Source organism: Nycticebus coucang, chromosome 6 (assembly GCF_027406575.1).
Source record: "Nycticebus coucang isolate mNycCou1 chromosome 6, mNycCou1.pri, whole genome shotgun sequence".
NCBI lineage: Eukaryota > Metazoa > Chordata > Mammalia > Primates > Lorisidae > Nycticebus > Nycticebus coucang.
The window spans coordinates 9,566,645-9,593,645 of record NC_069785.1 but is presented as its reverse complement, the minus strand read 5'-3'; the positions used below and the strand labels follow the sequence as shown (position 1 = coordinate 9,593,645).

Sequence of the window (27,001 nt, the reverse complement as noted above, 5' to 3'; positions counted from 1 at the left end):
CTCCTTGTAGAACCCATGTGACATTGTTAGGCCTCTTATAAATGATCACTCTCGCCTGTGGTTTACAAATTCCGTAATCACAGCACCAATCGTGTACCACTGAGTATGCCTTATCCTATGGAAAAAGACAACACTGCCACCTTGATAAACATATGGATATACAATGAAGCTGGCTCTTTTGTGCTTTGTCAAGAGCAAATGAAATAACCAGTGAACACAATGTCCCACTATCAGACCGCGCTCACCTGTTCTTTAGAGCAAACAAGGTTTAATTAACACATCGGTTAATAGATAAACTAGTCAGTTAAAAGACAGGAGCAGGGTTTTCTTATAACATATGTGGGCTTTATTAACAAATATTCTACGGCCGCATGAGTGAGCTTTATGATCCATTCTGTTAGTCTGTGGAAATGCTATGATAAAAATATGAGCCTAATTTTAAAACCACATAACAACTTATATAATGTCATTGATTGGAATGATACATAACTCATTCTGAGTTAATATGTGAATGTGAACAAAGTTTAGTATCATTTCATTAATAGGGTTTTATCAATACACTGCATGTTATTCCCAAGGAAGGACATTTCTATTTAAATGCCAACTAAATAAATGTATTTTGCTTACAAGTATTATTTAGACTGACTTGGCAAGAGTGGACTGCCTATTTTTCATTTATAGTGGACTGTAATTCATGCTAAATGCTTTTTAGCACAGACATTTAAATGACCTGTCACTTTGTTATTTTTTTCTTCACATATTTAAATTAGCGGCATACAGTTCTTCCTAGGTATTCATGGGTGGAGAGTGAGGAATTGTTTTCAAGGCCTCTACAGATACCAAAATCTGTGGATTTTCAAATCCCTTTTACAAAATGGCACAGTATTTGTACATAACTTATGTTTTTCCTCATATGTATATATATATATATACATTTTTTTTTTTTTTTTGGACAGAGTCTCACTCTACTGCCCAGGCTAGAGCACAGGAACATCAAACTCCAGGACTCAAGCAATCTTCCTACCTCAGCTGGGACTTCCTACCTCAGCAAAACTATTGGGGGACCTCAGGCACCCCGCACCACTCCTGGCTAATTTTTCTAGTTTTAGTAGAAACGGGATCTCACTCTTGTCAGGCTGGTCTGGAACTCATGACCTCAAGGGAGCCTCACCTCAGTGTCCTGGAATGTTAGGACTACAGGTGTGTGTACATGGCCCTCCCATCTACTTTAAACCATTCCTAGATTATTTATAAAACCTGATACAGTGTCAAACTATATAAATAGTGTGCATTTTTTTTACTGTTGTACTTTTTTTTTTATTTGTGTCATTATTGCTCATAGAACTTCTATAAAATTGGGGAAGTTCTGATTCCTTTACACATCCTCAGGGACTCAAGATGAGCGAGCTCTTGTCAATTCTTCCCCCTCCCTCGCAAACCAGGGTTCTCTACCCTTTTCTAAAGTTTTAGGTCTGGATCTTAAGCATCTTCTTATCCTGACTTTTACTCAAGAGGACATCTCAGGCTCCACTTCTATAGTCAAAGAGGTCAAAAGGCAGACATAATGTGATTTGAGGTTTCTGAGATGGATTCACTCAACAGAAATACAATCCTCACAGTGTATCTCTGGAGCCTGAGATCACATTACTTGAGCCCATTCCGCTGAAGACTGTGCATTTGGTGTAAACAACCGAGGTTCTGCAGCACTGACCTCTGCACAGCACCTGTCACTGCTTAGTAACCTGAGGCCCCCAATAGTTACTATGCTTTCCAAAGCCCAAGTGTCTCTTAGGTAAAGTGAGTGTGATCACAACACCTGGATTAATGGTGTCCAGGGTGGTGCCAACTGCAAAGTGCCAATTGTAAATTGTAAAGTGCTTAGCCTCGCGACTAGAACGTAATTAATATTCCAAACACTTTAGATGTTTCTGAGTGTGTATGTGTGTATATAAGTATGTACCCTATGCTAGATGGTCTGTAAAACTTTGCCTGTAATAATGATTTTGTTACTTACATTGAGCGTGTTCATTATTTAAACTGCATGCTTACAATTAATGCATTTTTTTTCAGTTTTTGTTATGCTACAATGAACGTTTTTTAAAAATACCATAAACAATGCTATCTCCATTGTGTACTGCACTTGTTAATGTATATTTCAGGCATTCTGTTAACACTGTAGTTATGCTACTCAGGAGTACACACTCCTGCTGCAGTTAAGTGCAATATGAAGACTCATACCATGGGTCTATTGTTTTTCAGCAGCTAGAATGAGACATGTATTATTATTTTCTTGAGCTGCATTCAAGGAATTTTAATCTAGCAGGATGTTGAAAATGGTCGTCTTTGGAAAAATTAATACCGTTATAGGTATTTGCATTGGTTATAGGTGAGATCTCTCCCAACTTTTAAGACTGGCAAGTGGAACCTAATATCCTAATACTCTTTGGAAAGATAGTCTTGAAAATCTTGTGCCCCAACAAGTATGTGGTCACATGATTCAACCAGACAGCTACTGAAATGCTTCTACACTATTTCAGCACCTGCCTACAGTGACCTTGTCCTGCAAGCTTGAATTGTCTAAACTAGTAAGGGGAACTACCCATTTAATTTAAGCTCTTGTATGGAATTTTGAAACTGAGATTTTACGCTTCAGTCAGGATATAGCTATAGGAAGTGAACAAAGTAAGCTTTTTGGTCTCATTTCCTTCTTTACAAAACGAAAGGTACTATGTAATCTACAAGTATTCTCTGTTATTAATTATGCTAATAATTAAGATATTTATGAGTCTTTTAAAATATATTATGAAATAAGTTATCTGTGGACATGCCCCCCAAATCGTTTATTTTTATTAATTTAAAAATAGATATGTAGAATGCATATTCCACGGTGGCACCATCAAAATCCCAATTTAATGGTTTTTCTAAAGTTTTTCAATTTCTTTTTCAAACCTCTCAGATAAATACTATGAAGGTTGAAAAATGAAAAGATAATGAAAATGAATGAAGTCCTTTTAACATTAAAAAGATGTTTATTTTTAGGTGGATTTTTTTGGGAAAAGTTCTTTATTCTACTCATAGTTCTAGTTTCTATTTTGGAACTCTTGAAAGAAGTAGCTTTAAGAACTCCCAACTGTTGGCTCGGTGCCTGTAGCACAGGGGTTACGGTGCCAGCCACAAACACCAAGGCTGGCACGTTCGAACCTGGCCCCCAGCTGGCTAAACAATGACAACTGCAACAACAACAAAAAATAGTCAGGCACTGTGGTGGCGCCTGTAGTCCAGTTTGTGGTTGCTGTGAGCTGTGACGCTATGGCACTCTACCCAGGGTGACCTAGTGAGACTCTGTCTCAAAAAACAAAACAGAACTCTGAACTGTTAAATGAAATTTAAAGATGCCACATACAAGTTAAATCACTGTAATAACTGTTCTCTCTAATGGTAGGAAATTAGTGTTCTAGAGTTTTTGGTACCATGTGGAACAAAATGGTGATCAAACTGTTAAGTCTACGAATCCAAGTACTGTGGATACTTCAATTTATTTCTCTGTTCACCAACTGCTAGTGGTAGGTAGGCAATGTCAACTGTGAACATACAAATTTGAAGTATTATCGTAATTATATAAGTAATGAACCTAATACAATTCCCATAGTTCTAGCTTCTCTTATAAAATAAACACCAGGGTTGGTCATGGTATTATAATCTTAAAATAATATACTCTAATTTATAGCCCATTATTAGCTATAAATCTGATAGAAACATTTATTCTTTATCAGTTAATGGAGATATTGGTCACAAGCCTTTCTTTAATTCTAGTAAATCATTGCTAGTTGTTATAATTATAACCACAAATTATGAAACTAACAGATGATTTTTAGTACTCATTGAAGAAATTTACATCTAGTCATTTAAAATTCAGAAAGTTCCTATGCCCCCATTGCTTACACCAGAGCAGGAGGAAGGATATAGAAGGGATAAATCAGGTTCACTTTCTCCTCACTGGTCTGCTTTTATTTCAATTTAATCTGGGAATGTCAAAATGTGTTTAATTTTACCAAGTGAAGAAAGTCTTCAAAACATGGACAGTAATTAAACAAAGGTTAATTAATCACTGTTGTACTATCAATTGAAACGTAGAGCCTTTGTTCTCATGTTTGGGGGGAAAGTATTTTTGTGTTTTAACATAATAATTGAAGAAAATTATGAATCTAATGTTCTTTCCATAATTATATAGATCCAATTTTACATGAGAAAATTTTAATATGAAAACATGCTTAATGGCTGAACACAGTGGTTCATGCCTGTAATCCCAGCAGTTTGGGAGGCCAAGGCAGGAGAATCACTTAAGGACAGTTTAAGACCAGTCTGGGATACATAGCAAGATTCTGTTTTTATAAAACATAAAAACAATTAGCTGAGCATGGTGGCATAGCCCTATAGCTCCAGCTATTCAGGAGGCTGAGGTGGGAGGTTTGCCAGAGCCCAGGAGTTAGAGGTTGTAGGGAGATATGATTGCACCACTGAACTACACTTGGTGTCAGAGTGAAACCCTGTTTCTTAAAAAAAAAAAAAAAAAGTTTATTAAACTATTATAGATTATTCAGCCAGTCTTTGTATTTATGTTCCCCTCAAAATAAGTAGTAAAAATAGTGATATAACTTATGCTTCTCGAAATGACTTGCAACTAAAAATGTCTTAAATATTCTCTCTCCTTTGAATCGTCTTGTTGAAAAAAGGATTAGTATAATTGTTAATTTCTGTGAGTGTCTTATGATGCTACCTGCGGCCTGTGAAGAATGAACATAATTCTTCTTCATAATTCTGTGGCATACAATCTGAGGATGGCTGTTCTTCACACAGAGATACTGGAGTTAAAATTTGGATAATCTTTTCTCCTCCCCTCTTCCCACCCCCCCTTCCTGTTTTCTTCTCTTCCTCCCACTCTTTCTCCTTCTCACTGTGTTTTTTTCACACCCCTCACTCTTCAATGATCAATCCTTTCACTAAAGGAAAATAAGAGCTTGCTTCCATTATCAAAATCTATGCAGCAATATGACTATACCTGGAACTGATGTTACAATTCACATGTCTCTCCACGTGGGCGAAAAGATAGCACAGGCCCTGCAGACACTGGAAATCTAGAAAATTTTCAAGTAGATATTTTTTCCCTCACAACCTGGGGGGCTCATTTTTCTTGATTTCTACTGGCTTCTCTTACTCATTTTCTTCACGGTTTCTGTTTTTTCTAGCATCTTCCTGAACAATTTTTACCCTTGCTTTTTATTCTTTTCTTAAGCCCTTGAGTTTCAAATTAGTATAATTACTTGTGAAGTCCATGTTTCAGTTCTGACCTTTCTTGTAATCTGATTTTTAATTGGTCATCAGAAACAGAAGAATGTTTTACCATCCCCTTGTCTGCTCTAACCTCCCTCCAGCTTCAGTATGTAGCATTACAATATTCTAAAATGCCAAGTCATGCCATCCTGAAATCACAGAATCATAACATACTTGAGAAGGTATCTAAGCCCATGGTTGTCAAATATGAGTGTTTAATCGTGTGCTTGCCTATACCTATGGGTGAATGGGAGTCAGAATCCTTTGTCCAAATATAATCTGACATCAAAATTCTGTACGAAAAGGGAAAAATATTTTGCTCTGATTGAAGCTGGAAGAGGAAAGAAAGGGTAAAATTCTCAGCTGGTTATGCTCCTTCAACCTACCGTTCAAGTAGCCCTTGAAAATGGTCCAAAGAATTTCTAGTTGCCACTGAAATTCCATTTGGAAATCAGTTATCCAGCTGATCCCTTTATTCTATAGATGAAAAGTTTTGAGGCCCAGCCAGACCAACATCATAGTGCTACTAAGTGGTGAATCTGGGCTAGGACCCAAGACCATTAAGCTGCCTGGTGTCAATCAGGCTCTTTCTTAAATTGACATGAAAAAGTTGTCCTTGACTTATCTGGCCCTTAATGAGAGAAGTCGTGGGAGCTCATCGGATTATTAACAATCTCTCCAGTGTGATCAATGTTAACTGCCCCCCACCCCTCACACATACACATTGCAATCTATAGACTTCATTCTTCCCTTCCTTTTCATTCAATTCCTTCAAAGTCTGTCTTGAAAATATTCCAAAGTGGTGGTGGAGACATAAGGAATCTAATATGCACAGAGGATAACCGACTTCTCAGACATAGTTCCAGAGTCTCAGGCTTGTTATATCAGCTAAGCTTTCTGAATCCTTTCCTGTGTCACCTGAACAGTATCCATAATATACTGCTCATCCCCATTGCCTTAGTTTTCTTTATAACTTAAGAAAATGTTTGCCTTCTCTCTTACATTATCTGTAAGTAATTCACTGACTACTTCTGCACAATGTAAAGGTATTTTCAGTGTTGGGCAAATAGAAGTATTCTGTTTCCCATTGATTGCTAGGCCTCAGGAATGTTTCCTGAGCCTCTATTTTATTTTTCCACCACTATTCCTCTAGTCATCCCTTTTCTGAACTCTGCAGATTCATCGACGGCATAGACCCCCAAAGTACCCATCAGATGGTATTGCTCCCCTGCTAAGATCCTTTGGTCATTCTCGATTATGTGAACGTGAACTAATAAGACCCTTCCTTGGGCCTCAGTCCTATTCCCACCCACTTGCTGCCTGCCTTACAGAACGTGATCTTGTGTGCTTCCACATCATTTTGGTAGTTTATTAAGGTGAGTGCTAGATTTTATCTGTTACTAAAGTTATTCAAGTGGAATCCCAATGGGGTATTGAGGGAAAAACACAAGTTCCCCACCACTGGCTTTTAAAGTTTAACGGAACTCACGTAGTAGGTTTCTCTTGAATTGAAAGATATAGATCAAAACAAGAAAGCTGAAAGAAATACAAAGCACAAATGTATTCCTAAGTAGCTCTCTTCATATCGATGGTCATAAGTCTTAAGACCAGTTTGAACTCTTTTAAGCTGCCTTGGTTGCCTTAATCCTTTATTAAATTCTGATACTGCAGTCCCCACCTAATAGGAAGTACTAAGCACGGGTAACCTGTATTGCACATAAATATACAATGATGCAGAGAGAGAGAGCTCTGCATCACTTGCCAGAAAGGATTTGAAGTCTCTACAGACAGGCAGCATGAATCCTACTCTTCCAAGAACTCTTGCCCAATGAGTGAGTGTCCAAAGGATTCCTCTCTTGACTGGGAATGAGATTACATATGAGGGTCCTGTGTAAGAAACCTATAACACACTCATCTAACTCACCGAGCTGGACTGGTCTGGGTCATTTTGGTCTCTCTGCACCATGTCAGTTTGAGTGTGGTTTTTCTACACCATCCTGGGATTTTCCCAAAGCAGGTATACAGATCATTATGAATTAGAACCCTTATGTTTTACTTCTTTCTTCATCCCCTTTCCTATAGTAGTTATTGAGCAAATATGTATTGATCTAAATGTGCACTATATTTTTGAATGAAGGCCAGAATTGTGGATGCCCCTCATACTTAATCTCTCTTTGCCGTAACAGAAGACTTTTTACTTGCACTGCCAGTTAACCTGCCTCCCAAATTTAAATTTCCAAGCCTCAATCTTCCTCCACTCATGACATTTTTTTTAGGACCACTGAGAGCTCTTGAAATAAAGGCTGAAAGCTTTTGAAATAAAGGCTGGAAGCTCTTGAAACAAAGGGAAGGGAGAAAACATCATTGTCTTGAGTCATAAATACTGTGTTGATTTCCTATCTTCCTTAAGAAAATTGCAGAAATTTCAGGTCTTCCTAAACTCCTCCCATATGACTTACCACACTTAGTTTTATGTCATTTAAAAAATTTCTCTCTTAAGTCATTTAGCACATTTTAATGTGGCATTTTCTAAAGGTGTTCTCACCCTAAAACATTCAATCATGTATTCTTGATTTTTTGGATGGTTAATATATTTAAAAAAAAAAATAGAAAACTGGACATTAGCTCCAAACCCACAATCTCTGTCAATGCTATCTGAAGCTAAATGATAACAACAGCAATAATATAAACAATAATATTTGATGTGGAGAGCTAGTGTCTCTGAAACTTTTTGCTATTTTTGCTAGTTTTTTCTTATTATTTTATGCATATCTATTCAAACACAGATTTAAGGTAAGTCTCCAGCCATTCCTCAACACTCTTGGTTTTGCATACATTTGCTTTTTCTCCGTGGAAAATTTGAGTCAGCTGCGAAACAATGCAAGATTAACAGAAGAAATAATTCCAACGAATATTTAACAATTCTTGGAAAGCATTTAAAATTTTAAAATAAAACTTTCTGAATTTTAAATAAAAACTTATTTAAGGAGAAAAGGTTCTTTTCTTTTCTTTTTTTCATTGTTTGGGATTCATTGAGGGTACAAAGAACTGGGTTACATTGATTGCAGTTGTTGGGTAAGTCCCTCTTGTAATTGTGTCCTGCCCACAAGAGGTGTGCCATACACCATGACCCCCCATCCTCATCCTTCCTCCCCTCTCCTCAATCCCTCATTCCTTTACCCCACCCCTTGTATTAGCTCATCTACTGCCTTCATATTACAACTGAGTACATTGGATTCTTGCTTCTCTATTCTTGTGATACTTTACTAAGAAGAATGTGTTCCAGCTCCATCCAGGTTAATACAAAAGATGTAAAGTCTCCATCTTTTTTAATGGCTGAGTAGTATTCCATGATATACATATACCACAGATTGTTATTCCATTCCTAGGTTGGTGGGCATTTAGGTTGTTTCCATATTTTGGTTATTGTAAATTGAGATGCAATAAACAGTCTAGTGCAAATGTCCTTATGATAAAAGGATTTTTTTCCTTCTGGGTAGATGCCCCAGTAATGGGATTGCAGGATCAAATGGGAGGTCTAGCTTGAGTTCTTTGAGGGTTCTCCATACTTCCTTCCAAAATGGTTGTATTAAATTGCAGTCCCACCAGCAGGGTAAAAGTGTCCCCTTCTCTCCACATCCATGCCAGCATCTGCAGCTTTGAGGCTTTGTGATATAGGCTATTCTCATTGGGGGTAGGTGATATCTCAGGGTGGTTTTGATTTGCATGTCTCTGATGATCAGGGACAATGAACCTTTTTTCAAATGTTTGTTAGCCATTTGTCTGTCTTCATCAGAGAAGATTCTGTTCATATCTTTTGCCCAGAGGTAGATGGAATTGTTTACTCTTTTTCTGTCGATTAATTTCAGTTCTCTCTAGATTCTAGTTAATTAATCAAACCTTTATTAGATTGAGATCCTGCAAATCTTTTCCCATTCTGAAGGTTGTCTTTTTTGCTTTACTTGTTGTGTCCTTGACTGTGCAAAAGCTTTTCAGCTTAAGTTTCAATTTGTTAATTTTTATTGTTGCAATGGCTGCTCAAAGTCTTTATCATAAAATCTTTCCCCAGTCCAACATCATCAAGAGTTTTTCCCACACATTCTCCTAAGATTTTTTATTGTTTTGTGTATTAGATTTAAGTCTCTTATCCATCATGAGTCAATTTTTGTAAGGGTGAAAGGTGCAGGTTGAATTTCAGGCTTTTACATGTGGTAATCCAGTTCTCACAGCGCCATTTGTTGAATAGGGATTCTTTCCCCCCGTATGCTTTTGTTTGGTGTATCAAAATCAGATTGCAAGTAGAGACTGGTTCCATCTCTTGGTTTTCTATTCTGTTCCATATGTCTATGTCTCTATTTTTGTGCCAATACCATGCTGTTTTGATTACTGTGGACTTGTAATATAGCCTGAAGTCTGGTAGGGGGATGCCTCCCACTTTATTTTTATTACTAAGAATAGACTTTTACCTCTTTTGTGTTTACATGGATGGAGCTAGAAAATATTCTTAGTAAAGTATCTCGGGAATGAAAAAAAATATCCAGTGTACTCAGTACTACTGTGAAACTAATTTATAATCACTTACACTTGCACATGAAAGATGAAACACAACTTTAGCCTAGTGAGGGAAAGGGGAAGTGAGGAGTGTGTCAATAGAGGGAGGGTTAATAGGGGGACCATACCTATGAAGCATATTGCAAGTACAAGTTGGATCTATCAGTTGTGGAACACCAATGTCTTAAAGCTGTATTTGGGTAAATGAGGTGAATGCTATGTTGATTAGTAGGATGTAAGCCCTCCAATTTGTACAAACAATCAACACATTGAATCCCATAATGGTATAAATGTATTCATGATCTATGTACAAATGACTTAATAATAATACAAAAGAATAGCCTTAACTATATGGAGTTTTTTCTGGTTCCATACAAAGCAAAATACTATTTTTTCCAGTTCTTCAAAATATGATGTTGATATTTTAATGGGGATTTCATTGAATCTGTAGATTGCTTTGGGTAGAATAGACATTCTGACAATGTTGATTCTTTCCAGGCAAGAGCACGGTATATTCTTCCATTTGTTAGTGTTTTCTGCAATTTCTTCTCTTAGGGTTTTGTAATTCTCTTTGAAAAGATCTTTCACCTCTTTTGTTAGGGTAGTGGACATTCTTGTTTGGTTCCAATCTAAGTGGAAACACTTTCAGTTTTACGCCATTCAGTATGATGTTAGCTGTGAGTTTGTCGTAGATGGCTTCAATTAGCTTGAGAAATGTGCCACCTATGCCTATTTTCTTAAGTGTTTTTGTTAGAAAAGGATGTTGATTTTTTCAAATGCTTTTTCTGAATCTATTGAAAGGATCATATGGTCTTTTTTTTGTTTGTTTCTATTGATATGGTATATTGCATTTATGGATTCGTGTAGGTTAAACCACACTTGCATCCCTGGGATGAAGCTTATTTGATTGTGACATATAATTTTTTAATGAGTAGCTGCAATCTATTAGCTAAGATTTTGTTGAATATTTTTACATCAATATTCATTAGTGCAATTAGTCTGTAGTTCTCCTTTTTGGTTGGGTCCTTTCCTGGTTTTGGAATCAAGGTGATGTTTGCTTCATAGGACATGTTGGGAAGGTTCCTTCCTTCTCAATGTTTTGGAATAGGTTCTGCAGTATAGTTACAAGCTCATCTTTGAAGGTGTGATAGAATTCTGATGTGAAGCTATTAGTCCTTGGCTTTGTTTTATTGGAAGCTTTTTTTATTATTTCTGCAATCTCAGTGCTTGATATTGGTCTGTTCAAGAGATCTATTTCTTCCTGGTTAAGACCAGGAAGGTGGTGTGATTTAAGGTATTGGTCAGAAAAGCTTATCTTTATATAAGCAATGCTGAGCATAAAATATTCTTCTTGGTAAACTTTCAAATAACCTAAACACGAAGTTACATAATTTATTTAATAATGCCTATCATCTAGGCTAACATTAATACCATCCTTTATTAGAAACATAATTGAAAGGAATAATGTACCTTGGTGGGTATGCACAATTCAATATTTCCTAAAAAAATGTTCTTTGCATGTGCTCAATGGAATTCACACACTCAGCAAGAATAGAATTCCATGTTTCAGAGTTTCTCTGAGAAAATCACTAAACACAGTAACATCTTAAGGCTCTAAGACTACCAAAGGCAAGATATTTGCTTAACCACACTTAGTTCTAGTTCCAATGCTGTAAGTAAGGTAGGAAAGTATGTGAAAAGACAGCCAGAAAGTCTATAGAAGAGAAAATTCACTATTTTATAGGGGGCCATTCTCCCTATAGACACCCTGCCCAAAATACTATGCTTCTTCCTAACCCATACTAAGAAAGGATGTAATACTTTTTACAGTAAACGCAAGATTCAGCTGAGACACTGGAATCTTCAAGACTTAACAAAGAAACAATTTGCATAAAACTAATTCTCCCCAGGCCAGCACAAAAAGTGGCCAAAGAGCCACTCAAAGGAAAGGAAACTTATTCCCAAATCAAGACATTCTGAAGTTCAGAGTATGTCTAATTTTAACGTCTGAGGTTTTTTCCATTATGTCTTCTCAGCCACTCAAAAAAAAAATTTAAATACATAGAAATAGGAATGAAAGATAAATAAAAGTTTTCAAACAGAATAGAAATGATAACAGAAAGTTTTGTATTTTAGTAATGAGCCTTGATCAATTACAAAATAATCTCCAAAACTTCTTGCATCACAATTCTACATATTGGACCATCTAGCAAACAATGATCAGCTTAGCAATTAATTCAATAAAATATACATGTAAATGAGGAATAAGACTGAGATTTTTGTTTCAATCTCTATGAAATGCATAAATGTTTATAATAAACCAATAAAATTTAAGAATATGTGACTTTCACTTCATTTCCTAGTAAGACCATAGAGTTCAGCTTTGTTGTTATTTCATTTCTTTATTAATACAATTTCAAAAGTGTAGGTGTGAATTCAACATGCTATGGCCTGTGGGCAAAATATAATGTATCACCTGTTTTTGTAAATAAAGTTTTATTGGAATACAGCTGTGCCATTAATTTATTGTCTACAATGGCTTGTCCATTGTAACAGCAGAGTAGAATAGTTATGAGAGAAACTGTGTGGTCTGAGAAACTAAAAATATTTACTTTCTATTGGCCCCTTCCAGAAAGTTTGTCCACCTCTGGTCTCTATCATAGTATCAGAGGTCATGGATTATACTTCACAGTTGTGGATTCAAGGAAGGAAATTAAAATTTCTTTGCCTAGAAACTCAGGTGCTAATTATATAATGTTTAGCTGCGTAGAAGCCTCCACTGATCAAAGTATTGTCAGGGTTTTATGTGAGTCATATACACATGACTTCCACTTACATAAAACCACCTATCCCTCTGATAGCTATTTTATAGAACTTGAGTTTTAATCAGCAGAATTTCACGAGTTCCTAATTTTCTCAGTTGATTACCCCTGTGCACCTATGCTTATATTTTAGCCTGTTGTTCAATCCCCTAAACCTCGCTCCACTTCCTGCTAGATGAAATGCCTGGGAACTGTAACAAGGAAGAAAACAAATCATCCACATCTGTGCTGAGTCTTCTGCTATATTTGCCCAGCAGGTGTCTCACCATGGGAATCCACAGACCACTAGTTTGACTGTTTAGATTTTTGAGACATGATGCAAATGAGTTTACTATAAACCTACGAGTTTGTCAAGTCCCACAAACGAGCACATGCCTTCTAATGAGCACCGAGGTTGTCACCAAGGAACACACTGGAGGGAGCAATGGGGTGCTCTGCAGCGAGCTCTCCGAAAATTAGAAAGCTACTACTGTATAATAAATATTTATGTAAATGAGTAACACTCAAATGACAATACTTTAAGAATTTGATTTTAACTGTTGCTAACATTTTAGGTTGAAATTCACATACATTTTTCAGCAAGTATGTGAAGGATTTTTATTTCACAAAACTCAAAATTGATTTATAGCAATGAAAGTTATACGGTATTTGATTTTTTTTTTTTTTGCGGTTTTTTGCCGGGACTGGGTCTGAACCCACCACCTCCAGCGTATGGGGCCGGGGCCCTACTCCTTGGAGCCACAGGTGCTGCCCATACCGTATTTGATTTTTAACTGAAACATTTACAACTATTACACTATATTTTTAAGTTACCTGCAGTCTAGTCAGGTAAAAATATAGCATCAGTAATGAAAATTATAGAACTGAAATAGACTAATATAATTTGCTTATTATTCATATCAATATTATTCGAATCAATATTATTCATATCAATATTATTTGGATCAATATTATTCATATCAATCTTACAGTAAAAGCAAGAAATAAAGAGTCACTTTAACATTCCTGGGACTTTATTCATTCTGTGTATTCTGCCAAATGTTCCCTCATGCCACTGCCACTATCACAACATTATTTTCATTAAGATTTAGCTCAAATGTCATTTCTCTCTAAAACTTTCCTGTGCCCACACTGACAAAAGCATTTGCAATTTCTACAGAAGTTTGATCAAACTTTCAGCACTGTATCCACCCACTCTATATATTGCCTCATTTCTAGGGAATCTGTCTTGACGATTTAAACTCTAAGTGCCTTCAGGGCAAGGTCCCTTCACACTGTCCCCATATTACACAGAGCCTGCTGTGAAGCAACAACTCAGTGAAGAAATCTGAAAGGAACATCAACTTTAAACTGACAGAACAGTAAGTGTGCCCAGCAAAACAATTTGCATATTTACAGAATCAGAAGGATAAAAGGTTTCTAATATTGAATTAATGTGAAAATGACATGATCTGTAATCACACATATTATAATTTTTTATTAATATTCAATCGAATGCATGAAGCAAACTCCAAAATACATACAGCTTTTCTATCCAAAGTTTTCTCTAAAAGCAAATCATCATCTTTTAAAAAAGCTAATAATTCTGTAAGCTAGAATTATCTTCATGGCATATTTTATATTGCAATTTAAAAGTCATCAAAAACACGTTGAAGTGTCACTTTCCCATTGAAAAAATGGTTTTGGGTGGTGCCTGTGGCTCAGTGAGTAGGGTGCCGGCCCCATATGCTGAGGGTGGCAGGTTCAGGCCCAGCCCTGGCCAAAACTGCAACGAAAAAATGGTTTTATGTCATAGTCAGAAATGTTTTAAAATGCCACCCACAATAGCTTATATTTAACATAAGGAAAATGGTTAATGCAAAAAAAAAAAAAAAAAAGCCACTGACTACGTGGTTAATCCACAATTTTAAAAAATAGTATTCATACAGTGTGTCCCAAAAGTTGCCCTTCAAGTCACCATATGAGGTTGGACAATTTTTGCATTCGCAAAGCTATCCTTGAAGATGTGCCATATACCTCATTGCTGAAAATCACTGTGGTCACCTCTGAAGCACTCCCCTGGGTTAGCTAGGCACCAAGGCCAGCAACTAGTCCAGCCATCACAGCACTTTTTCTAGGATGAGCTCAGGAACTTAACTGTCACACCACATACAACAAAAGCTCTGCTGGTCACTCCAGAAAAAAAGAGTTCCAAAATAGGAGGAAAGAAAACCTGAGAGGAAGGCTGTGGGCAAAAATCAGCTCATTTCATTCCTCAGTAATAACAGCGCACCTCCTGCGTGCTGCATATTGTTCCACACGCTGAGTTACTGCGACACACAAGACAAAGTCCAAGGCTTCACGGGGCCTCCACTTTAGGAGGAACCAGGTCTCTCTGGAGAAGATGGGGAATATCACGGGGCAGTGTTGGAAATCTTACAAAATATTCTCTATGTGTGGCCACTCTTTGCAAAATTTTGTAAGGAATATTTTATAAATAAAGGTGCATTGTAATCTTAGCACTCTGTGAGGCTGAGGGTGGGTGGATAGCTTGTGTTCAGGAGTTCAAGATCAGCCTGAGCTGATAGAAAAACCAGTTGGGTGTTGTGGCAAATGCCTACAGTCCCAGCCACTCGGGAGGCTGAGGCAGGAGGATCACTTGAGCCCAGGAGCGTGAGGTTGCTATGAGCTATAATGCCCCAGTACCCATGGTGTAAGAGTGAGACTCTGTCTTAAAAAAATAAATAAATAAATAAAAGAAGGCACAGTAAGCTATAATTTCTCATTTTCCATATGCATGCTATGTGTATGGCAATATTCTGGTTGGCTTGTGAGACATGCTGTGTAACCAGAAAAACCCAAAATCTAGCAGGTCTCCACGTTTATACTTAGGTTTTTTTTTTTTTTTTTAAGAGTTCAAGTCCTTTTTATTTATTTATTTATTTTTTTTTGTGTAGAGACAGAGTCTCACTGTACCACCCTCGGGTAGAGTGCTGTGGCGTCACGCGGCTCACAGCAACCTCTAACTCTTGGGCTTACGCGATTCTCTTGCCTCAGCCTCCCGAGCAGCTGGGACTATAGGCGCCCGCCACAACGCCCGGCTATTTTTTTGTTGCAGTTTGGCCGGAGCTGGGTTTGAACCCGCCACCCTCGGCATATGGGGCTGGCACCCTGCTCACTGAGCCACAGGCGCTGCCCTATACTTAGGTTTTAACACTTCCTTTCTTCTCTTTGGCTCACTCACCCCATTTGTGAGTGAGTCAAAGAATCTCCTCTGTATACATTTTTAGTTCACAGAATTAATATAGTCCAAGACTTTCCTCTATGCTACCAACTTATTCATTATCATTGTTCAAACTCTGTCTTAGAATAGATATCATTTTCATAGCAAACCACTGCTTTAATTCCATTGTACTGTAAGCAAAGTCAAACATTAACGACATGTTTCAGCATGAAGACAGAGCACACCATCGCTTCTAGTGGCTCATTCTTTAGAGCAAGTATCATCTCCTGGCAGGCCGGCCTCCAGAGTCCACCACCCATGCAGACACAGTGAGAAGGGCTCCAAGCTTGGCTCTGATGCTGCCATGGTGAATTTGTAAATTTTATTTTGAATAAGGGATACATACTTTTATTTTCACTGGAAACCACAAATTATGGAGCCACTGGGAGTGATAACACATTAAGTCATAGTATACATTTTTCTATCACATCACCTGCCTTAAAATTAGTAAGGAATTCCAAGGTCAGTAAGAGGGGGCATCAACTGTCTGTGTTATGGAGATAGTAGGTTGTAAGAAACCTACAAGGTAAGTGGGTGCACACTTGGCTCATTTTGTTACTCAGCAATTTCTGAGCAGCAACTGTTGGGCTGTGTTTTGTTCCAAATGCTGAGATTACGTCAATAAGCAATACGAAGTTCCTTGGTTCCTCCTGAGGTGGATAGCAGGAGGGTAGTGTTTTCCAAGAAGACTTAATACATATGTTTTTAACTCTGCTGTTGTTTCCTTTGGTTACCAAATAAATCACAATTAAGAAAATATTATTATACTTAACCCACGATTACTAAGAGGCATTTCTTGAGTAAAATCTGCTCTTGATAATCTTGGATTTTCCATTTAGGATTTTTGGAAATTTCACAAATCAATGTCAGTCACCTTTGGCTGCTTACGATATATAATTTCAAACAGGCCACATAACTGCTATAGTTGTAGCATGAACGTTACGGCCCACTCATTTAATGCACCCTCCTTCTCGTCAAACTGTGCTCCTTCTATGTTAAATAGCATAGAAACTGTGCTCCCCTCAGAGGAGTCCTTTTACATGGGAGCACTCATTCTTTGGATGTGGGGCTTTATGTCACTGTCTCTGAAAAAAGAAACAAGTGAACAAGACTGGAGAAGCAACCGAACCAAAACAAAGCAAGGCTTACGATCAAGTGCAGAACAAGTCCGGAAAAGCCGCCATCCCTCAGAAAACAAAGACAGTGATCCTGGATTTTACATAAATTATTCTTACTCACCTAGAAAGTATGATATGTGGGAAGTCCCCTGGAACAGGGTCACCTACCACATAGATGCGGGGAATCAATGGGTATTTATTGACTGAATGAACACACGAGTCAATGATACAGACTGAACATAGCCACAATTTTTCATCAGATAACCGAAATGCATCTATCTGATATTCAAATAGCAATTTAAGTTATAAAATTACAAAGTTTTAAAGTTATAAAGTGTTTGTTTTTTCTTGATTTTTTCTAACCTAGAAAAGGAATAATGACTAAACACAAGTACTTTCATCCCCCTAAAGTCCATTGACATTAGCTGTGGATGACAAAAAAAGGGAATATCTTTCAGAAACAAAAGCAGACTTGTGAAAAGTGAGCATATTTTGTCAGCCTGAAGTACGGGCCTCTTTTTTTTTTTTTTTTTTAAGGAGTAAAACCAATCCAGTGTGACCTACAATTTGGAACCATGAGGAGGCACAAAATGCTCCCTGACTGGAAAGAAAAAGCAAGTGTTGAACATTATTCAGAACACACTCTGTCTACTACCTTTGTGAACAGTGTTTACCATACGTATTATTCACCTGGAATAATGTAAGAATCTTCAATTAAAATTCAATCTGGTAACAAGTTGGCAAAACAAATACGCCGACTTTGCAACTCTCTGGTTGGGTGCTGATTGCACTACATAAAATTAAAGGGCTTTAAAGCCTCTGAATGCCCTTAACTTTGAACTTAACGTGAAAGCTCTGGCATTTTCCTCATCTACAGATGTACATAACAATGTTTCATAATCTGATATTTTTTAAGCATTCAGAATATCAGAATTTTGTTTCTAGGAAACTTAAAAAAATGACAGTGTTATTCACTAAAGACTCTTTTGTCAGCTAAACTTCAATTGTTTTAAAAGCGAACATCTCTTGCATCATGAATGTGCTTCTTACCTGTGCTGCTGGATATGTTCACATCAATACTGATATCAGATATTCCTCCTCCCTTGAGGGACGCTACACATGTGTATGTCCCAAAATCCGTGAATTTTAAGTCGATGATGTCCAAGTTTGTCGTTCCCGGAGAGACGTCAGGATCAGTCTGTGTAATAACCATCCTCTCAGAACTTCTTAATGGACGACCATTTTTAAACCAACTAAACGTTAGCTCTTCAGAAGGAACAGCTTCTACTTGGCAAGATATTTTCACCTCACGCCCAATCTGGATGTTGTCATCTTTGTGATAAGGATCTGGCGTGATCCAAAATCGACCCTTTTTTAATGCTAAAATATAAAAATTCCGTAAGTGGTTAGTGTTACTTTCACCATTTTAGGGATTAATTCACTCTAGATAACCACCACTGAAATAAACAAAATAAAATATACATATGTATCTTTATTATACCTAAATAGCATGTATACCAGTAAAACTCTTCTCAGCAATCCAGAAAAATCTAAAAACCTAAGTCACTTAATGTCTCTAAACACTGATTTTTATAAATTGGATAATATTTTCCAGTGTTATAAAAAGTAATGCTTTAAGACTATATACAATTATAATTAAACACTGCTGGCACTGAATTTTGAAAAAAATAATGATGAAATCTTTCTCTATAAAGTCATAGGGTATTAAAATTAAAAGTAATAATAGGGATCATTTAGTCTAATTCTTTCCCTATGTCATCTCTCAGTTATTGCATGACTTTCCAAACAGCTCAAATATTGCACAAATATCATATTAAAGAAAATTTTTTGAAGGCTGTATCTACGTACTGGCAAAAGTAGCAAGATTTGATTCAGTTCACATGTATGAGGCATTCTCACACATTGAAATAATCTGAACTGAAAAAAAAAAACTTGCAAAAATAGTCTCAAAAAATCTCTATGAAATTCTCTATTCTACCATATAGAGACATTGCCAGTTAAAAATGTCTGGCGTTCTACAGATAATCAAAGGACCTCTTGGCAGATGGCTCAGTAAACGTGTCACGTTTGTACCCTAAAAGCCGGGCTTTCTGGGTCTGTGGTCAGTGCTGTGTTCACAATCTGGATCCAGCTATCTAAGAGCCTGAACTCTGAAAGACACCAGGGGACATGAAACGGAATTTCCCCATGTCTCTATCCCAGAACATTAACATCTTTATATAATGAAATGCACCATTTGTGGTGAAATACAATTATCAGAATAAAATATTGGTCATTCACTTTCACCATAAAACCTTACTATGGAATGCTACTGTCAAAAATGTCATGAATTCAGTGGACTGTGGGCAGCAGCAATCCTAACGGCATTCTATACAATCACTCCTAAATTTAACCACATTTTCCTCAGTTAGTCTGATAAAGGCCAGGAGGTGCCAGCAAAATCTGTAGAATTGTGCAGAATAAACAAGAGATGAATATATTTTTAAATCTTAAAAAAAGTTGTTCTAAATTTCTTTACTCTTTACCTTCCAATATTTCCATGTGCTTTCTTGTTTTCATCTTGTGAGGAGAGGTAAATGAATATCAAAAGCAATGTTTCTTTTTATTCAAGACTTATTTGTAGGAATCTTTCTCAGGACTACACTCTAGACTAGACCCTGATTATACGAGATGAACAAAATATTCATAACCACGGCCCTCACATATTGCGACTTCTGTGTGCACAGATTACAGCCTAATTTATTCACAAAACACATATAACACCTATGTCTAGAGAAATAACATACTACACAGATGCAAAATACTATATATGCCTGAAGAAGTTTGAATCTCAGAGGAGAACTCCCCAAATTATTATTTAGAAAATGCACTAAGCTTCAGGCTCGATAGAAACCCCAGAGGCAAATGTTTATATCACATTCTCTCGTTATTTGCTACATTTTACCATAATTCAGAGGATATCTCTAACCATATCCTTATCAGTAGGTCATTCTAGGCTGAAAGTAGGATAAATTATAGAACTCTCCTACCTAGCGTCATGTATTTATATTTTCATAGGCACTGAAATCTGACTTCACATTTTATTTAGAAAAGGAAATGTGATGAAAACATCTCTATCTGGTCATCACACTTGGCATATAAAATCGTGCACATTCAATTCCAATGTAATTGCAGTTCTTCAGAACAAAGCAAATTATAGTAGCCTAGACTATCCTTTTCTTTTTAAAATAGATCTAAAAAAATTCAAGGGCGGCGCCTGTGGCTCAGTGAGTAGGGCACCGGTCCCATATGCCGAGGGTGGCGGGTTCGGACCCAGCCCCGGCCAAACTGCAACAGAAAAATAGCCGGGCGTTGTGGCGGGCGCCTGTAGTCCCAGCTGCTCGGGAGGCTGAGGCAAGAGAATCACGTAAGCCCAAGAGCTGGAGGTTGCTGTGAGCCGTGTGACGCCACGGCACTCTACCCGAGGGCGGTACAGTGAGACTCTGTCTCTACAAAAAAAAAAAAAAAAAAAATTCAAGAGCATTTACTTTTGTTAGCACCATAACATTGTCAGAATTGTCTTTCATTTCCTAAGGATTTTCCTTAGCCTGTTTCTACAGAGAAATGGTAAGCAGAAATAGAATTTTTAAACAAAAGACAAGTTATAACTTTGAAATTTTAAAAATTCTATATATTAGTTTGTCAATAACATGATTAAAATATGAGCATACACAGAGGTACTTTTTTAGTAATAATTTTATTACAAAGTTATATGCTGGTTGTTATACACAAACACAACAAAAACCAGATGTTTATGTGATCACCATTTATTTACTATACATTTATGATTTTCTAGTTCTGTACTTTGGATACATATTAAAGTGGTGCTGACAATGAGAGAATGACAAACTCATTAGGCAAGTTAGATTTAAACTACTAAACAACTCAGAAACTACTGATTAAAACTATGAAATCAATATCCATATTATGTTATACTCTCTCCTCATAAATAACTTAGAGCCCAAAGTGAAAGACACTATAGATATAAAACTGTAATTAATGATATTAAATATGATAGGCAATTACACAATGGTTGAAATTAATATAATCAAGTACGCTTTTGAGAATGAATTCATTGCCCAAAATACTGATATTGGGATTGGATAGCTCACTATCAGACAATTCTATATTTGGCATAAGCTTATTGTACGAGTTTTCCAAATGCTGCTGCTTCCAAGGGGAAAAAGTGGGGCACGTAAGTCTGTTAAGTGAGCTCAGACCAAGTAGCAAAGATCATTTACTGCAGAGCCATCTCTCTGTGTTTACGTTGTTCCTGTCACAAAATGACTAGTTTTGCATACTCAACAAAAATGTTACAAGGAAAATAACAATGAAAATGTGTGTGTGTACATGTACACGCGTAGTCACCTACAGTAACAGAAGGGAGTAAACTTTATTTGTTTTTCTCACTTACTTTGCTCAGAAAACTACAAGCATATCTCTGTGAACCAGGTGTGACTAGACTGATAACTGGAACCGAATTCTGTTTTTCCATGTCTATGTGGTCCAAGATGGGCAGTGTAATTTTTATGGGTCAAATGAGTCATTTATAAAAATAGGAGGTGATGGTATCAGGCTCCCTTGGAGACACATTGTGAGAAATATCTTATTAGCATTTGTGTTTGAGCTTGAAAATATAAAGTGTTTAATATAGTTAATCAGCTGGGAAGTAGGTTCCTTCGTTTATAATTAAACACTCTCTTTTTCAGTGAACAATTTACAGTAGTTCATGTAATCTTAATTTAAAGTCATTTCCTGCTACCAGCTAAGAGTTCAAACTCTTAAAATCCATCTGTGATTAGCACAGGAGTATAACAGGCATCCAGTAGACTTAAGGAGACTCTGTAGAACTAAAGACATTCTATGGAAAAGTAGAGGAGAAATCCCTTTCCCCAAATGCAATTTCTTATTTTGAATATTGAAAATCCCTTAACAACAGCCTAAGAGAACATTAGATTTGGCTTAATGTACCGCAAATTGTGATGGATGAACCTTAAAAAGCACTTGTTTAGCCTGGCAAAGCATGTGAGCTATTGGCATCAAGCTGAGCCCCTGTTCTGTGTAATCAGTTTGGAAACAGTGCACTATAACCATAGCCTCCCTTTTTTAATATTGTGAAAACTGCATGCATACGTGACCCACATTCATTTTTGACAGTTCGCTTGCTAAGACATTCTAATTGCACTGATAGAAGCCCGTCTTCTTTGAAATATACAAAGGTGCTCTATGAAAGGGATAAAATCCACATGTAAAAGCAAACACGGCCCACTGCAAAAATCTGGGTAGAGTCTGCTGCTGGTCCTTCCCGAAAAAGCAAAGCAGATCTACGCCTATCAATGTTGATGGCCCCATGGATGACTTCCATTATTTAAAACTAGATTACTTCCTGAGCTTATGCTTGAAAGAGAAAGCGTGTCCTTTGGAGAAGTCTAGGCTTGTGGTTTCCACAAAGAAGAGGCGATGAGATTGTATTTTAACTCTAATTGTAAACTTAAAATAATAAAATGCATTGCTTTAGTGGTCCGATGTCCCATGCAGCATACAGAGCAGAGTAATTCAATTTTAAAATAAAATGTGTAGATAGGACCCAAAAAGACAAGTGTTTTAAATTTTCATGAGAAAGCATCTCATTGAAGATAGATAATGAGGTGTCAGCTTTTCAACTTTCGCTGAGAATCTGTTTCAGAGGAACAATGAGATACAGGGTGGCCACTCTTCACCAGTTCGGGTTGATAAATTAGCAAAAAAGACTCTTCCAAATATATCAAGTTTTATAATCTCAGTAGAATTCTGGACAACATGAAAAAAAAAGACAAAATGTTTCTGAGATCTGGAGATATAAACTATTTATGGCATAATCAGATAAACAAAAATTGATTTTCTATTCATTTATTTTATGCTAAGGAGAAGAAAAATATTTGTGAGAGAAATGAGTAGTTTCCAGTCTCACCAGATGCCAACTGCATAAGCGTTTGGAAATAATTTACGTCAATAAGCAACTTAGAGACAAGAAAGGATAGTGTATAGAATCCTTGCTGTTATAATTAGGCACCCGTCTTTCTCCACAGGGAGACTGACAAGCTGGGGGCAGGGGGGCACATCTCACTCTTTTTTGTCCCTGCATCCTGAACACAGTCCCTTGTTAATAGTCGGTGTTCAATAATTTTAATTTAATTTAAATTGACATTTCTAAGCACTCACTCCATTACAGTTAGCATTGTTTCCATTCAGTTCGGTAAATTCCTGTTAATTTTGATTTTCTTTTGTAATCTATGTCCTGAGATGCATCAAGGGAAAAGGGATGGAGAAACAGAACAGATCTGATGTCCTCAGAGATTCAGAGATTATGTTGTGGGAGCGGAATCAGACTTGATGGACATAGGGATGACATGTGAGGAAGAGAATTTTGTACAGGACACAGGAGAACTGACTCCAGCACAGCAACTGACCAGTAGCTACGAGTCCTCGTTATAGAACATGTCAGCAGTGCCAGCTATGAAACATCTTGCTTGTAAAGAGGAGGGAGTTTTGGGTGGCGCCTGTGGCTCAAAGGAGTAGGGCGCCGGCCCCATATACTCAAGGTGGTGGGTTCAAACCCAGCCCTGGCCAAAAAAAAAAAAAAAGAAGAGGGAGATTCATGCAAAAGGGCTTGCTTGCAGGCTTCAGATCTCAGTGACAATCATTTCTGAGGAAAGATGGGGAAAGGAAGAAAAGTGACATCTAAGCACACTTACGTTATCAGAAATAGTATTTGCCAAAATCTGTTTAAGAAGAAAGTTGATAGGGGTTATGTTAAAACAAAGCAGAGCAACTAAAGTTTGAGGATTGACTGCATGGATAAAAGTTTGCTTTTCTGCAGAACTTCCGGAACTTTGAACGTGCTCCCATGCACAGCACCACATCCTGGAGAGGCTGATTGCATTCACCAAAGAACCCTTGATTGTGGAACATGGCTCAGGACCAGGGCCCAGAGAATAAAATTTAAGATACAACGATCTAAGGAAATCTATCTGTTGAAGAGAATCACTGAAAAGTCTGTAAATTCAATTCCATTTTTTTTTTTTTTAAGATAGGATTTCACTCCGTTGCTCAGCTGGATGCAGTGAGATTTCATTCTTGATGTTCCCAGACATTTCCACTATGAGAATTACAAAACAATTGACAAGATACAACTCTACAGTGAAAACACAATTTATGATTAAAAAAGGACTGAGGAATGATCCTAAGTCTTTAAGTCAAAACTATCTAATGGTCTGTTGAAGTTGTAAAACCTATTTTGGAGCCACCTAATAAAACTATCAGTGCTCAGGGATGCTGGCCTCTTTCCCTCATAAACAATCAGAATTTTTAAAATTATATTTCCTAGTTCGAAATACACAAATAGCATTAAAAGGAAATTAAATACCTTAGCTTTTGTGCAATTTCCAGCATTAAAATAAACCGTAAGACAACCAGTTGTTTGAAGAAGTAGCAATTTGAGTTTTTTTATACCTTAAATTGTTAAAAAACAAAAGTATATAAAGTATTATTGTAAATAGTATAAAAGTATTACGCTTCTAGAGTGCGGATATGAGTAACGAGGTCTTTATATCCCTCTTATATCCTATTAGATATTTGATATTAGATATTTGTTTACTCGCTTCCCTGTGTCTAACAACTCCAACGGCCAATCTATGCTCAGAATGGAAGTTCGTTAACAATGCAAGAACAAAAAAGCATATTATACCCTTTCCTAAAGTGATTTAATATAGCACCCCTAAAAATTTGAAAGTAAGATAGAGGCTTGATACTTTATAAATAAAGTATTTATTTTGTGAACTTACTCAAACCTAATTATTGAAGTTAACCATTAACATTTTAAAAATAAACTATGGTTGAATTTTAATGTTTTTAAAATGTCTTTGCTTAATAGAACAATAGCTAGTAGGTATCTTAAGCGGAAATTAAATAAAGAAAGGATGGTTTAGGTAGGCATGAATTATGCTTTATGGGGTAAGGCCTTCCTGAGAGGGGGAAAAGAAGTGGACTACTGTATTAATATTATTATTACCATTACTATGTTGCCTAACATTTCAGCACTATATTAAGAAGGGATATATATATATATGTATATATATATGTCTCTCTCTCTCTATATATATATATATATAGAGAGAGAGAGAGAGAGAGACATATCCCTTATATATAATCTCATATGTTACAAAATGTCTGGATGTCAAGTATAAAAACAATTTTCATAATGGGGCTACCATACAAATGGCATAAGACAGTACGATGTCTTAGCAACAGTTACCTGAACAGGGAATTACTATACTGCACAATTTGTTGGTCCTACGATGTTAAAAATTTGTGGATATTTTGAGCTCTCCTTTTCTATCAAATTTAATAGTACTCTTTACTAAGAGAAATGAGAATGTGTCCAGAGTAAATTATATTTTCTATTAGTTCTACTATTAGAAACAGCAATTTGGAGGGCTGAGCTTAGGATGACCTGATCTAAATAAAATTCACTTGAAATCCCTTCGAAAATGGTACATTCTTAATATGTATGGAATTGATCATGTGGCAGGGAAAACTGGTTGACATAATGGAACTCAAACTAAAAATCTTTCATCACCTTTCTTGCCATTCTTGTTTTATGTCTCAAAAGCTGTCCCCTTTTTCTTTCTAAAGTTCTTTCCCCATCCGTCAAGCTCTTTCACTGTACCCCAATGGCCTATACCCTTTCAGTTATTCACGTCTCTTGAAATTCCACTATTTTATCTTTCATTTGCTATTTCCTCAGACTAGAAACTGGTTTAGGTCCCAACTAAACTTACAGCCCTTCTCTTATTAGTCTAGGAAATTCATTACTGCAAAATTGGTTCCAACGTATAAAACGTGGCGCTCACAGACATGCGGTATAATATGTTACTCAAATATGGAATCTCATGTGAACCCAAGAGAATTGGAGAGTTAAAGAGGTTAATTTAATGCCTTTATAAACTTATGCTTTCCCAACAGGGTAAGCTCTGTTTATTTTTCAAGGCCTTATAATAAATCACAGGATAGGCATGGTCGGACTGCTAAAATTAGGTGTGAATAGACTGTGAAACTAAATAAATGTAACGTTACAATACGTTATTTATGTTATAAAGAAAAATATGTAACCTTTCTTCTAGGAATCTTTAAAGCTAATTTTAGAAATACATATTATAATGTATTTTTTCTCTCTTTACTAAAAAAATTCTCACAAATAAGCAATACTATTAGGTCAAGATGATGGTGGTAAAGACATGCTTTTCCATTCTGAACAATTGCTAGTTGGGCCATAAACTGGCTTTACTCTTTACAGGAAGAAGGCAAAAAAGGAAATACCGATTTCATAAGTCACAGCATCTGTGACTTAACAATGCTCTTATTCTTCAAATAAATAATGAACAACAATTACTATGTCTGGTTCAGAAATCTGACTGGAATTTATCCTCTGAACCTGAATAAAGGGGATATTAAATGAGCAACATTTTTAACCACATCCTCATGGTGATCATTAACAATGAAATTCACAAGACCGGTTGTCAATCTACAATTCAAGATGAGCTAATCATTGTGATTTTATATAGGAACCACAGGAGTATGGTCCCCATGAACAGTTACGTAGGCTCAATTTAATGACGACTCCAAAAATACTGTCTTGGTAAGTGTTAAGCAGGAGTGAAGACCAATTTATACTACAGGAAAATGACCAAAGAGGGTCAGGGTTGTCGGGGGAAGAGGGTGCTGCAGATATTGTAATTTGATGGTTATATTTGACGGTTAACAAATGAGAGGTATCCTTAGAAATGAGAAAAAAAAAACAAAACTATGGTCCCAACTCC

The 27,001-nt window shown here is 36.6% G+C and overlaps 1 protein-coding gene across 3 annotated transcripts in view; it reads right to left on the bottom strand.

The window, feature by feature from the left end:
- Window positions 1-27,001, bottom strand: part of MDGA2 (MAM domain containing glycosylphosphatidylinositol anchor 2) — an 838,509-nt gene that overhangs the window by 257,039 nt on the left and 554,469 nt on the right. For all 3 annotated transcript variants that reach the window (XM_053595463.1, XM_053595464.1, XM_053595465.1), the window contains one exon: window positions 18,135-18,464. In XM_053595463.1, coding sequence (XP_053451438.1) covers window positions 18,135-18,464 — 330 coding nt within the window. The remainder of the gene's footprint in view (window positions 1-18,134; window positions 18,465-27,001) is intronic.